This window comes from Conger conger, chromosome 14, assembly GCF_963514075.1.
Source record: "Conger conger chromosome 14, fConCon1.1, whole genome shotgun sequence".
NCBI classification, from domain to species: Eukaryota; Metazoa; Chordata; class Actinopteri; order Anguilliformes; family Congridae; genus Conger; species Conger conger.
In genome coordinates this window covers 16981988-16997808 of record NC_083773.1, presented here as the reverse complement: position 1 = coordinate 16997808, position 15821 = coordinate 16981988, and the positions used below count along the sequence as shown (strand labels likewise).

General features: G+C 39.7%; 1 protein-coding gene across 4 annotated transcripts in view; it reads left to right on the top strand.

The window, feature by feature from the left end:
• atp2b2 (ATPase plasma membrane Ca2+ transporting 2) overlaps positions 1–13456 on the top strand; it is a 168539-nt gene extending 155083 nt beyond the window's left edge. For 3 of the 4 annotated variants that reach the window (XM_061219328.1, XM_061219326.1, XM_061219327.1), the window contains exons 18-23: positions 588–779; positions 1233–1446; positions 1797–2008; positions 2398–2505; positions 2758–2940; positions 7576–13456. In XM_061219328.1, the coding sequence (XP_061075312.1) occupies positions 588–779; positions 1233–1446; positions 1797–2008; positions 2398–2505; positions 2758–2940; positions 7576–7887 (1221 nt within the window). In that variant the 3' untranslated portion in view covers positions 7888–13456. Of the gene's footprint in view, positions 1–587; positions 780–1232; positions 1447–1796; positions 2009–2397; positions 2506–2757; positions 2941–4821; positions 4909–5656; positions 5707–7575 lie in introns of all 4 variants that reach the window. The other variant, XM_061219329.1, reaches the window with a different exon arrangement.
• Positions 13457–15821: the final 2365 nt, after the last annotated feature.

Genomic DNA, 15821 nt, shown 5'->3' with positions numbered 1-15821 from the left:
GTCATGTCTCTCTCTCTCTCTCTCTCTCTCTCTCTCTCTCTCTCTCTCCCTCTCTCTCTCTCCCCATTCCTCCCTCTTCCTCTCTCTCTCTCTCTCTCTCTCTCTCTCTATCTCTCTCTCTCTCTCTCTCACACACACACACACACTTCCTCTCTCACACACACTCTCGCTGCCTCTCTCTCCTCTCTCTCACATATTCTCTCCCTGCCTCTCTCCCCCTTCCTCCCTCTCCCTCTCTCCATCTCTCTCACACACACTCCCTCTCTCTCAGTCTCCCTCTCTCTCCTATCTCTCACATATTCTCTCCCTGCCTCTCTCTCCTTCCCCTCTCTCTCTCTCTTTTGTGTGTTCCTTCTGAAACCAGACTCTCTCTGATGGTTGTCTGTACAGTATTACCTCTGACACTGGTATAAAATAAGATAAGATGACTTTTGTTGAAGTCATACCCTGGCACATAAAGATGTTTGGTTAGGATACACTCTGCAGAATTATTTTCATTTCACTCTGATGCATATTGTGTTGAGCGGAGAGCCCTGGGAATAAAAAACAAAACATGTTTATGTAATGTACTCTTCACTCTTTGTCAGGGAATCGCTGGGACAGATGTGGCCAAGGAGGCCTCTGACATCATCCTGACTGATGACAACTTCTCCAGCATAGTGAAGGCTGTGATGTGGGGCCGCAATGTGTACGACAGCATCTCCAAGTTCCTGCAGTTTCAGCTGACTGTCAATGTGGTGGCTGTGATCGTGGCCTTCACTGGAGCCTGCATCACACAGGTATGTGCGCGTGCGTGCGTGCGTGTGTGTGTGCGCGCGTGAGTGCGTGAGTGCGTGTGTGTGTGTGTGCATATATGTGTATTACCAACACATATGCATTTTTATAATTGTTGTGAGAGCATTGTGGCATTCATTGCCATGTTTTTATCTAATAGACAGAAAACCACTGATAGCAGAGCCTTCTTGCTGTTAATGTGCCAGAGAACAATAATCTCTCAACTAGCTTACAATGAATGTGCACAAAAGGGCAGTACACTGGTGTACCGTACAAAATACTCAATACAGTGTATCGCCCTGGGGTAATTTGGTGCTATTTCGCCCAGCTCTTTCCCATTAGTGTTTTGTGCCAGTGAAACAAGTCTGTCAGCACTAACAAGCAGAAGCTGCCAGCATCGTCTGGGTGAGAGGTGTCAGTCAGTGTGACCTGTGGTCCTGCCCTTCATGTTCCTGAAGGACTCCCCACTGAAGGCGGTTCAGATGCTGTGGGTTAACCTGATAATGGACACCTTCGCCTCGCTGGCCCTGGCCACCGAACCACCCACAGAGTCGCTGCTGATGCGCAAACCCTACGGCCGAAACAAGCCGCTCATCTCCAGCACCATGACCAAGAACATCCTGGGCCACGGCGTGTACCAGCTGACCATCATCTTCACCCTGCTCTTTGTGGGTATGTGTTCTAGTTTAGGGTATTATCAAACTCTTATTTGGGGCCCACCGGTGAATGTATAGCAGATATGATGTAGTGAAAAGCTATGTTCAATTGAAAAGCTCGCTCACTGCTGGTAGCTTATAGGCTCCTGATGCATTGTTGGAAGCAGCTATGTAGTAGTCCTCCTCTCCTGTAGTACTGCGTGAGAAATTGTGTATTAATTAGCCAGTGGCACAGGTGACTGGGTATATGGGCATCGCACTGAATACAGAGGCACAATTGGTGATTCTAAAGTGGGGGAGGAAGGGGTTCTGGGCAAATGTAAAATAATATAAAAGAAAGTGTTGACAGGTTCCTCCTCTTATCAGGTGAAGAGATTTTCGACATCGACAATGGGAGGAACGCCCCCCTTCACTCCCCACCCTCGGAGCATTACACCATCATCTTCAACACCTTCGTCATGATGCAGCTCTTCAACGAGATCAACGCCCGCAAGATCCATGGAGAGCGGAATGTGTTTGATGGAATTTTCCGGAATCCCATCTTCTGCTCCATTGTGTTTGGTACCTTTGCTATTCAGGTAACACACATGCAGAGCCACGTTCAGCCTTCCATGGCTCTCACGCTCAGAAAACTGCTAGATGTGTAGACCTGACTAGGGTCAAACACTTTATGTGCAATTCTATCCCTTTATACCTGTATAAAGAAACCAGCTGTTTTCACCAATGTTCATAATTAAATTATTCTTCTTTCATAAAATTTTACATTAGTAAGATGTTTTGCTAAAAGATTATCAGAAACCAGTCCAGTGGGAGTTCTAAAATGGGAAATTATATTGGTATCTCAGGAAATAATCATTTATGACACTTCTGGCCTGTTATACAGTATAATATTTTGTATTAGCGTGCATATCATCAGGGAAAAATAGGGGAAATGAATAATTAGCTATTGCTGTAAACCTGTTTTCAGATTGTGATTGTGCAGTTTGGAGGAAAACCCTTCAGCTGTTCTCCCCTGGATCTGGACAAATGGATGTGGTGTGTTTTTCTTGGCCTGGGAGAGCTGGTCTGGGGACAGGTAACTCATTGCTCATCACAATTTCATGACAACACTAGCACTGTGCACTGCTGCATAGACAGATCAATCAAAGCTCCTTTCCCCACAGACATCAAAGGAAGATGCTCTGTCTTCTGGATCTTGTTGATGCTGGGGGAGTGAAATACGTTGAAATGTTCTCTGTTACAGCCATGCGAGGGTCTCCTCCACAGAAAGGGAAATAGGGTCTAAAGGAAGCTCTGTGTTTTCTCCATGGGTTTTCTCTGAAACCAGGTGATCGCTAGTATCCCTAATAGCAAGCTGAAGTTCCTGAGAGGGGCCGGGCAGCTGACCCAGAAGGACGAGATGCCGGAAGAGGAGATGAACGAGGACAACGAGGAGATCGATCACGCGGAGAGGGAACTGAGGCGTGGCCAGATCCTCTGGTTCCGTGGACTCAACAGGATTCAGACTCAGGTGAGAACCTAGTGCCAACGGGACACCTGTGGGTGGGCTAAGTATAGCTCACCTGTGAAAAGCACTGGGTACGCTTTGTTATTTTTGTTTGTCGAAATCATCCTCGTGCTCTACCGAGACCAGATGTGACTCGATTCATTTTGCATGCACAAAGACTATGTATATGTATATGTTTTTTAACATGAATGTTTCTTTTTCCCATCACAAGGCTAGTGCACTGCTACAAGGATGACAAATATTCTGAATTGTGGTCTGTGGATGTGCAGAAGTACATACTCCCTTACAGAAAAAAACACTTGAGATTCTTGTGACTACATGTGGTTCACATGTTATCACATGTAGTCATTTTTACACGTTATCACATGTGTTTTCTGCATGTTAACAAGACATTGCTGTATTGTACATGTTATGTTGTCACATGGGGAGCACGTTTTCCCATTTTCTCCACATATTATTATGTGTGGTCACTTGACATCCCTTGACAAATACTTTTCCAAAGTGTCACCTCAACATCTTTGCTAAAAAACACTGCTAAAAAACTTAAGCAACAACGAGAAATGCATATGGAATCTGTATGAAGGCTGGGCTAGCTATTAAGTATCAGCATAGAAAAGTAGACTATCATTTTAAATGTGAAGTAAAAACAGGGTTTAATGTTACTTTGTCAGAGTGAGGTGAGGCCTGGTTAGCACAGTAGGAAATGCGATCAATTTTAGCCAGCAGCCATACTACCATACCTTGCAGGTGGGCCAGTCGGGGGTGACCCCAATGCCCCAGTGAAGTGATGTGGTCACTGTGTTGACGGAGATACCATCTTTTGGATGAGACAAGGTCCTGACTCACTGGTAGTTAAAGATCCCATAACACTCATCACAAAGAGTAAGGGGTTTATTGATGTCCTGATGTCCTGCTAAAATTCCCGGCCTGGCTCTCTCAATCTGCCTAATCATCCCCTGGTTTAATTTGCTAAAACTCTCCACCTCAGTTGATGTGTGGTGAGCGTTGTGGTGCAAAATGTCTGCCGTGCTAAAGTTTCCCCTTCATCACTGTAAAGTGTTTTCAGTGTGAGAAAAGTGCTATACAGTATAAATGCAGGGAATTATTATTTTATTATTATGTGTTTATGTGATGTGGGATCTTATATGGGTTTCATGTGGATTTGATATGTAACCGCCTGGACGTCACCTGTTAAACCACGAAAACTATGTTTCCCAAGTGCAAAGCACATGTGTTCCACATGTTGCCCATGAGATTTTGGCATGATAAATTTCACTTGATCATCAAATGTGGTCATTTTCATATGGGATTCAAATTGGATTTTCCACAAGTTAAATTAATGTGTTTTTTCTGTAAGGGCTGTGAAAAAATTATTTAGCATCCCTTGGCACTGTCTCTGATTATTAATTGTGTACTTATGAACCTTTATGGCAACTGCATGATGGTTTCATACTGTTAGTAGTAAAGAATCATGTGACTTGACACTGTTTTAATGAGTTCTGTGCTTCAGATGTCTTGACTATAATGTGTCCTACTCAACTCCCAAGATTTGGTCCAAATGGCTGTTCCCTCAGCGGACAAATGAAGACCATGAGACCTCCCTCTATGACACCAATAAGCCTTTGACAGCTGCCCCCTGTGGCGAATCCCCCCCCCCCCCCACTCAATCAAGTGGTTTGTAGGGGTGAACAGTTTGGCATTGCATTTATGTCAAATACCTGTGCGAACTGGGGTGATGCAGTAATGTGTGTGATGGAATGGTGCAGTTCACACACGGTTCACACGGATTGCCCACACACACACACACACACACAAGAACCGCTACCCTGACGTCACCCCCCCCTCCTCTGAGCCAGCTGTCTCTCGATCTCTCCTCCCTTGCAGATCGAGGTGGTGAACACGTTCAAGAGCGGGACTTCCTTTCAGGGGGCTTTGAGGCGCCAGTCCTCCACCACCAGCCAGAACCAGGATGTAACCAATGTTTCTAGCCCTAGTCACGTGTCCTTGTCCAATGCCCTTTCTTCCCCCACCAGCACTACTGCTGCTCCTGCTGGCCGTGAGTCACACCTCTCACTGTGCACCTCAGGGATGCCACCTGCCCCACTACACCCACACCCTGTCCCCAAAATGCCACTCGCTAGAGCTTAAGATCCTCCTCCGCCTCGGCCTGCCAGTAGACTGTAAACTTTCGTCTTGCACACAAACTTACACTGCTGCGAAAAATAGTTTCTAACACGCATTTCATATAACGGTAGTAACGATTGCACTTATTTTTGGAAATTACATTTTGCAGTGTGGGAGAGGTTCCATGAATATAAATAGATTACATTTGTTTAAACCAAAACTATGAGGATTGACATATTACTTAGAAATAAATGTTTGCATGTCCACTAAAAGGAGTGAAAGGATATTTTGATGACTCTTCATTGCACCCATGAAAGAACTCATGAATACTTGATGAAAAAGTAATATGCAGGGACGAGTAGTACTCAAAACAACATACTGGACCAGTATACTAACAAAATATCACGTTTGGCATTTATTAATTTATTGGCATTAGCTAACCAAGCACTGTACGGCACTGTAGAGGCTGGCATCTCTGAGTATTTCTCCTTGCTTTTTGTGTCTTGCGATTCTCAGCAGTTTGTATTCAGCTCTTGCCTTCCTTCCTGAGAGTTTTCAGTTTCACCTCAATGTTCAATGTGTTTGTTTCCCCTAGAGTGCTAAAGAGCCCTGGGCAAAGGGTACAGCCGGCGGAGGGAATTTCAGGTTGTGAGTCCCTCCATTGTCTGAAACAAAATGAATGTAAACTATTTTCCAACCAACAAACTCATCAGGCTGGGTAAACATTCAAGTATAAGCCAACGATACGACTTGCTCCAGCACTACAGCGTGTTCACTCTCCAGCAGCTGAGATGGAGCCTGTTCCCTCCCTGTGTTTTGTGGAGATGAGCTCTTTGTCACTGTTAAAGTTTAGTCTCATTTTTCAGGGGAATGCAAAAAAAAAAAAAAAATCAAAGAAAAGAAAAAGAAAAAAGGACTTCTTTCTCCGTGCAGCTGGGAGGACCGAAGCGAAGAGCCCAGTCTCTCCCCATAGTCCTGTCTATCTGTCATCTGTACTGTCAGAACCCTGGAGGCTGTAGTTTCCATTGCGTCTCGTGGCTTCACGTTGTCGGTCATGTACAACCGTATGTGTAGTGCTGACTGTTCCTCAGTGAATACTGGGCCGGCCTCATCAACGTGATTTGTCCTGACATTCATTTTCCATCCGTCATTCAAAATGGTCTTCCTTTTTTTGACTTTCTGCTTTGATAGCTGTCTGTCACTGTATTTCCTGATTTCCTGTCCAGTTAAAAGAAAAACACACCGTTTGCGTCAAATGAAAGTCAGGTCAAATCACACTAGTTTATATTGTGTTTTATAGTCTCTTAAATCTGTTTTTAAGTCAGAATAATTAGTGGATTCAAGGCCTGGACTTATTGCTGAAGCAAATTTTTTGAATTGAACATTGCCATATATATTTTCAATCATGGAATATGGAATAGGTAGTGGAACGTGGACTGCTAGTAAAATATAAATAAATGAACGATAATACTTTAAGGTATGTCATATATCATATATATTTACATATTTATTATAATAATTTATAGTTGCTATGGATAAGGGTTTTTAACTGTTAAAAACTGTACATAAAAGGTGTATAAGGTTTTCAACAGATGACAGTTACTGCACATGAGCAGTGTGGTTGCATTCTGCTGCAATATCAGGTCATTTCTTCTCATGAATGCAAAGAGCCAAAAGGAAAGAGCTGGGGGCCTATACTTGAGTGTTTACACAGGTGCATGGAGTGGAGCTTGTTGGGAGAACCAACCTTTATTTTGCCAGTCTCAGGCTTCATTGTACAGCTGTGTGTGTGCGCTGTGTCGGTTGTGTTCATTGTACAGCTGTGTGTGCGCTGTGTTTATTATAGAGCTGTGTGTGCGCGCTCTGTGTTGTGTTCATTGGTGTGTTCTCACCCGGTCTCATCCAGAGCTGCATGTATCGGGGTGTCCTTTTGTTTGCCGTTTGAGCTCCTGGCCTGCCACCATTGTGTCATGCAACTGTGCTTACATAGCCAGCATCATCTGTGACCTCCATCTTTCTGTTCCCACAATCCCCTTCTGTGCTCCCTTGTTCTCATCCCGTCTTTGTGGACGTTCCTTTTTTTGTTATGTTTTTCCTCCCAGTACCCAGAGTCCCAAATCTAATCTTTTCTTCCTACTCACCACAAGACTTCTTCAGCATGCATGGGTTTTCATGTGCATTTGTTTTATTAACGTGGCTTGTCTCTAGGTATACACTGCACTGGACCTTAGCTTATATCCAGCGCTGCCCTTCTTAAGTCTTAAGTAGCTTTTTTTGTTTACAGTTTTCTTTTACACGATTCTTTTGTTTATAATTTTTTATTGCAGTACCTTTGCAAAGTCTGCATATACTGCATATACAAATGGGCCGGTAATGTGCCTATAAATCACATTACTGGACCTGTTTCCACACCACCTCTCCCTCATGAGCGCTCTTGTTCTGGCCCTGAAGGCCTTCTCTGAATCAGTGTGCCATGGAACCTCATTTCTTTCGATTGTCTCCCCCCTGCTGCAGATACGCGTTGTGAATGCATTCCGTAGCTCTCTCTACGAAGGCTTGGAAAAACCAGAATCGAGAACCTCCATTCACAACTTCATGACTCACCCGGAGTTTAGAATAGAGGACTCGCAACCCCACATTCCTCTCATTGACGACACTGACATCGAGGAAGACCCAGCTCTGAGGAAGAACTCCAGTCAGCCCTCATCCCCAAACAAGAACAACAACGCCATTGACAGCGGCATCAACTTAACCACTGACACCAGTAAGTCTGCTGCTTCCTCTAGTCCTGGCAGCCCCCTACATAGCTTGGAGACCTCCCTCTAACCCTAGACTGGTGTTAAAAACTATACTCTCAAAGTGCAACAAAGTGAACACACACAAGAAATGTGTGTGAGCTACTGGGTGAACGCCTTTTCTGAACCTTACTGTTATCGGCGACACGTGGAGGCAAGATGACAAGATTGCTGTGGAGGGGCACGGAAAACGGTATAAATCAACCTCTCCCCCTTTCCTATGAGTACACTGACTATATTAATAATAATTTACATTTAAAAACATAACTGCTCCTGCATGAATGTACATTACCCAAGTTTTTATTTCATTTTGTTTAAATTTTGTTTGAATTATTTGATTTGATTGATTTTGGTGGGAAGTACAGTGGACTTCTATTTAAAGACAGCTTATCCGATTCACTGGTGTGTGAGTTTATTGTGTGGCATGAACCTAATTGTATAGATTTATTTGATTAATAAAATGAAAAGTGTTTTAAGGTTGCAGGACTCAACTTGCACAGTAGATTTGCACCTGTTGGAAAAGAGGAACCCATAAATAATAGCATTTATTACATATATTATATAAATATAAATATATATAAATATATATATTTATAAATATATATATATATATTATATAGAGAGAGTTTATCTTCTTTGTTTGTTGGCATGTTGCCTTGTTTCTGCTTCTATGGCTCTTACTACTTTAACTTATTTATGTCCTAAAGAGAATGTAATTTGTTTACAAATCCCGTAGATACTTCCTGGTTTATTTGTAGGGTACAAAACCATACTGCAGACGTAGTTGGAACAGCTCAAGTTGTTGAGTACTTCTGTAACATTGGACTGTAGGTGTTTTATTACAAACTGTGTGCTGGATTTGCCTGCTATTTTGTTAAATATTGTAGATATTTTTAGAAGACTAAAAAAGAAACCAAAATATAATGGGATATATAATTAATGTGGCATCTTAGTATTATATGATTGTTGGGATCAACTCTGAGCGGCTTCCTGTTTCCAAACACAAATCTTTACATGAAGGGTTTTCTTTTTTAAATTTTCTTTTCATTCAATGCTTGAAATGAATTTTAGGTCAGTCTCAACACTGAGAGGGCCGTTCAGGACTGATTTAATGAACTATCTACTATATAAACACTGCTTGTTTATTGGAAATATTTTACATATGTGTGACCATCAAAGGCTGCGATGGATTTATAATATTAGAAACAACTGCAAACTAAGTTATATTTGGCTTATCTGTATGGAAATCAAAAGTTGTGTTGAAATCTTGTGATATATTGTGTTGATTATTTTTTCTTTTATTTTGAAATTTGTTTTCCTTAAAAGAAAGAACACACAGCTCCAAAGCTGTCGGAATTTTAAACAACTGAAAAAAAAAAAAAAATGGAATGTTGCTTTTTGACTCTTTTTTTATTTTTTAAAATGATCCTTTTTCTGCACTATCTGGATATGAATGAAACTCTCTGTGGTGTATATTTAGATGTGCTTTTGTGTGTTTTTAACCAAGCTTGTCTTCCTGCGGTCACTAAATATACTCTAGCATCTCAACAGTATTCACTAGTTGTTAACTATTTATTGTGCTTTCCAATCTAAAGGTCACACAAACAGTCAATCGGAGAGGGCTGACATACAAATGCATTGAAACGTCAATGGCCCAAAAATATTGTATTATTGTTATTATTATTACTAATTGGGTATATGAGGAAGCATGATAGAATATGCTCAATATGCAAGTTAAACAAATCAATTTTTTCTACTCAGAATCCAATATCTTGACCTGTGGTTTTCCCCGTGTGTATAGCAGCTGTCATTCATCAGGAGGGGGGTAAACAAGCTTTAACAGTTAGCTCAGGCATATGTAAAAGCCTTCAGCAAAGGACCATCAAAACAATACCTTTATGTATCACAGGAGTGCTCTGTCCTGCAGTGTCTGCATATATGGTTTTTCTTAGGTTCTTTTTAAATCATTTTATATGATCAAAACGGCTTCAGTCAACATTATGAAATGATTTGTACATTACAAACAAACAAAAAATAATCCAGCTTTAAAACAATAAATGGTGATAAGTAGGGTATTATTATGTAAATAGCTAATTGCCTTCATTGGAAACGCACATCCATCCAGGCTTATGTGGACAGGGACTGTACAATGTACATGTGATGATGCTTTTTTGGTTTCTATTTCTGGTTAGAGCATTACAACAGTCACTGCTACAGGTCAAGTGTTCTGTATCAAGCGCTCAGGTTGTTGAGCAGACGTACTGATGCAGATGAATTATACATGACTGACAGATCAATATGATGACAGATCGACACCACTGAAATACAATAATATTAATAATAATAATATTTCTTGCAATACATCAAATGCTTCTATGTACTGTACTTAGCAGCATGCATTTTGTGGAACAAAGAAAAAGACGTTAAATGCCAGTGGTAAATTTGGCATTCTAGCCATGTATGGGTAAATGATAAGTGTTCATCCATCTTGTTTTTATGAATTTTTTTATCTATACAATAATTGTAAATAAAGAACTCAATGTCTTTGTTCATTTAATACTATGCAAAAAGTCATGCTTTCTGATTGTTACCCACCTACCCTAGAGTGTGTTGCTGGAATGTCTGTGGTCTCAAAAGTCAGTAAACAATGTGATGTAAATGATTTTCTAGTTTGAAGGAAGTAATGAACTGTGACTCTTGCAGCTTCACTGTCCGTAATACAACTGCAGGCAGGAGCGCAAGTGGAGAAACTAATAAACAAAAAAAGAGAAAAAAACAGCATTAAATAAATTCCCAGAGCAGCATGAACCAGAATGGAGTTCCCTGAGCAGTGTGGCATCTGTGTGATGTTTGCTTTCCTTTGGCTTTGGTCCTCTGTAACAAGGAACTTGTGTGTGTGCATGTCTGTGTGTGTGTGTGTGTGTGTGTGTGTGTGTGTGTGTGTGGGGCGGGGGGTTACAGTATGTGTGTCCGTGTGTGTGTGACTGTGAATAATTCTGTCTTAACACATGGACAGTAGTATTCCACAGATTTTTCATAGAAGCAGAGTCCTGTGCTATAGCTTTCCTGTCCTTCACATTACTGTTTTTCAGTCAGTTCCAGAGGCCAAATTAGGGGTTCTGTAGAACCATACTTGGTTCTGGTTGCTTATGTAGTCTGTGAAATTATGATGGGTTGACCTGTTCACATTTTCCAGAAAAATGTTTTTTTCTCTTCTGTAGGGTATCAACACATTTTCAAAATCGACAGAATAAGAAACATTGATTTCCTCTATTTTCCCTATGAATGCTTATCACACTAATTTATCCAAAAGGTTTTTAAAGCACTTGTGAATCACGTGTATCTGGTGTTTTTGAAATGTCTTATGCTAAAAGAGGACTATTGGAATCCTTTAAAACAAGCATAAAGAAACAGCAAGCCAATGTAATCCTGGCTGCCCCTGCATGGATCTTCATTACTGCTTGAACCATATGAACAGATGTAGATTTACTGAGCTCCATTTTGATTTCTTCATACCACAATGATTCCCGCAATAAAAATAAAAATGTAAAATTGTATCCATAATTTCCTAATTTGAATCAAAAAGCATCCAAGATACATTTCATGTTTCTCACTGTTTCCTTTAATATGACTGAATGTATCGCATAAAGCAATTATAACATTTACATGAGTAACTTTCCAACCTGACACTGATTTAATATTTTTGTACATTATCATAGTTTACATTGGTGATAGTTTAAAATAAAAGTCTGTATTTTAATATACTGGAAAAGGGCTTTTCACACATGGACATCTTTGTAAATATACCTGATCCCACTAAATTATATCACTCTGTCCAAGCTCATGTGTTACTGGAATATCTAGAGAATACCTAGAAAATTCTATCAATTGGAGGGGAATATAGGTTTGTCTGCACCAAAATAATCTCAAGATGTTTAAATATTTAAAGAACCTTCTCCACTATTTGAAACGCTCAAGACTCTCGAACGTCATGTATGGTAGAAGTGAGATTGAAATGTGTACTTTCATGGACGGCTTTTCAGTATGCTAATATATTAGCCTACTGCTAGGGGTGCAAGCTTCTGCTTATGGATGACATGTCCCCATGTCAATAGCATCTCATGCCCGATAATGAATTGGATTGAAAAGAAATCAGGTATTTTGGGATTTTTTCGGTAACCATCTTGGACAGTCTTAGCACTCCCTGCCTAATGGTGGGTAGGAATATTATGCAGTGAACTAATTTGGAAAATCTAAACTGAGGTCCAGCATCAATCAATCCTATTCAGGTTTTAATTGTACCGTTATAAATCCATTCAGTAATTCTTTAAACTTTTTAAATGACCTGGGTTTTAACTAATGTTTTACCTTTAGTAAACGTCCACAAGGGATGGTGAAAACATATCTGAATATTTTAGCAATAAACCATGAAATTCAAACAAATAATGTAACCACAAAGCTGCCTATAATCACGTGTTATCAGCTATACTGCTTTGTAAATTATATGACCAATATAAATATATTTTTTAGAATCTTCTAAGAGGTTTTAAGTATTGTAGCTTGCCAGTTGGCAAGAAATCCAATCATTTGTTGATTTTGTTTCGGAATTCCACAGTGATTTGAATCATACTTGATGTATGAACCAGACTAATTGTCAGTTGCAGCATGCGATATCTGTGCTACCAGCAATATTTCCTACACAAACTAGTGATGAACTCTAAGAAACATTTTTGTGTATTGAAAATTCTATTTTGTTAGTTACCACTATACCCCAGTGATATTTTATCAAGAGAGAATGAGCTTTCTCCCTGTAGACCAGGTAGTTGTGACCACCATTGGGTACTGTAAACCATTTTTTTACAATTTCACATTAATATAAATTCACCCCATGTTGAGAATATTTTTTTTGTGCTTTTTGTAATAATGGTGATGTTGTGTAAAACTTTGATGACATCATACAAATCTAAAATAATCTATAATATCAGCACTATATATTTAAAGCAAGTTTTAAATCCACTATGATACAGAACGATGCCAAAATATAGATAATGTGACTTTACTAATGCTCTAATATTCTGATATAATTTCTACTCACTGCATTCTACATATGCTGCAGTTGATTGGGCAGGCAATACACATACTCAAACACCTACTGCATATCAGAAAGTTAATTACCCGGCATACATTTAACCCAATATTGTAACTCATAATACATAAAGAGTCTGTGGGGCCCAATGCTCCTCCACTGAATTTTATGGTTTACATGCATGCAAGTTGTTCAAATTGTGTGAGGAAGCAAATGCACATGGTATTTCAAAAAGGGTTTTACAGGTCTGCTGTAAAATGCAATTAGATGAAAGGTGTTTGCATGCATGGCAGAACATTTGAGAAATCTGTAAAATGATCAGGCTGATCACTGCTGTGTGAGTGAGGGAAACTTGGAGACTATTCCCTGAGGAAATGACATGATGTTTGTATCTATGCCCCCATACAAATGTATCTAATGTCATGATTTTCTAATGTGTACAATTATAACTTTATAATGTGATTAGCCTTCAAGTGAATATGGCATGTGCAATAAAGTGAAGGGAATTATTGTATGTATTGATATTGTACATTTGTGTAATGTACATTATGTACACCTTCAGTAACACCATAAACCTTTAAACAAATTAGCACTGGTGTTGTCAACTACAAAGGCAAAATGAATGGGCTTCATTCTAAAACCTGTTTTTGTGATACTGTACCATAGTTCACAAACCTGACATCTGCAGGAAATGTGAATCTCACCAAAATATATCATGCAAAAAAGTGTGTAAAGCACACTGATGAAGCCACATAGTGTGGAAATTAAGAATAGAAAGTGCTGGCCATTCATGGCAGAAATTATGCTAACATATAGGAGGCAAGATCACCAAGAACGAGAGTGCTGACGGCGGTGACGCTGTCACCTCACAACAAGAGTGCATGTTCTCCCCATTTCTGCCAGATACTCCAGTTTCCTCCCACCATCTAAAGGCATGCAGTAGGCTGATTGGAGACTCTAAATGGCAGTGAGCATGAATGTTTGAGTGAATGGTGTGTCCTGTTCAGCATGTATATGCCCTCCGCAGCCCTGAGCAAGAATAAGCAGAACTTTTGGCTGCATTATTCATAAATATTCAATATTTCATATATAATTTATAAATCTTTCCCCAATGGTAACCAAATGGTGAAGTCGCCCATACTTTCAACATCACTTATTGTAAAAACAGCCAATGATCTCAGTTTTAGTGTAAATTATATATCCCCCTCCCCCCTTTCACCTGGAGGACTGTGTAGCTGATACAGGCCCTGTGACACACTTTCTCTTCTGCTTCTGATATGTTATGTGAATGTATTTATCTAGGTAAAAACTTTTTTTAAAGTTTGAGTTTTAAACTATTTGGAGATGCATTAAATTAAAATATAAGACATACAGTGGCCTTCAGAATTGCTGACACCCCTAACTGGCAATGCGCAGAAAATACTTATTGAGAAACTCAAAAAGCCAACGTGAAAAATACTGTACTTTTTTGTTTCAGTGGAATCAACCAAAATCATACATTAATTTAATAAAAGATACATTTCACCAAAATCAAAGTTTCATAATTATTGGCTTAATTCTGGAGTCTACTGTATATATGAATAACGGCATTCCCAGAGATACATTTCTGCTATCGGGGTGAAGGGGTCATGTTTATGACCTCTAAGCTGGCATGGAATGAGAAATAATTACCACGGCTGTCGTCTGCCATATCTTTTTGTCCATGCAGAGACAGTGAGATGTCTTCCAAAACAGTGCATGAAAGCCTTTGAAATTATTTTCTCATTTAAATTCAGCAGAGAACACAAAGAGTGGCCTTTAAACCTGGATTTATTCATATAAAATTCCTTGCATGGTCTCAGCTTTATTTTCTCATTCATTTCCTGTTCTTTGATCAGACAATGACGCGACTCCAAGCAAGGTCCCAACTTTCAAGGGACTAGGTCTCGATCATGACCATGTGGTATATCCTAATAATCTTGCATTCTATAAAAATGAATTCTTACCCCTTAATGGGGTTTAAATGTGAAGCAGTGTAGTTACAAATACCAATACACAAGCACACACACACACATGCAGTAAATACTGTATAACTAATGACTATGAAAAGAGAATACATAAAATGTGATCCTTTCTTTTCATACATTAATTATTTAAAATTACATTTTTATAAATTGTTACAAATGCATTATTATTTTGAATTTATGAGTGAAATTAAAATACAAGTTACTTAAAACAGTACTTTTTAGATAATTTTGCTGATTCAGGGTTGTATTCATAAAGTCTGTGCCATTTCAATTGCTTTCATATCCAACTTAAATCTTGAAATAGATGACCTCATTTGAATAATGCAGGATATTAGCAGAGAGGAGGACGGTAGGGGGTGGGTGTGGGAGGTTGACATCCTAAAAGAATACTTTGTCTCCAAAATTCACTAAATGAAGATCTCTTGGCAAAATGACAGCATAATTCCAAGTGTGAATCATGACATAGTCTATACTTGCCGATAGTCTACAGTCTTGACTGCGCAGTCAAGTCTTTAGGAATGTGCACTGAAAAAATGCAAGTCTAAGTTAACGGTGTGAATGTTGTATTTCCTAAATTATCCACTAGAGGGTACCAGTGAACTGACAATCTGAACTGAAGACGAAAGACTCTTAAAACACCCTATTTTGAGGACATCTACAGATTCTACAAGTCAGCGTTCAAATGATGTTGCTAATCTCTAAAATAATTGGTGTGTATTAAATTAAACCTCTCTTTAAAGAGTCAAAAGATCTTGTGACCTGATTTTACCTTCCATCACAGACAATGTGTTGTGCAACGCCATAAATGGTATGGATCCAAGACACCTCACCGATGCGCAAGCCCTGCTGAGAGATGTTGTGTTTTGGCAAAGG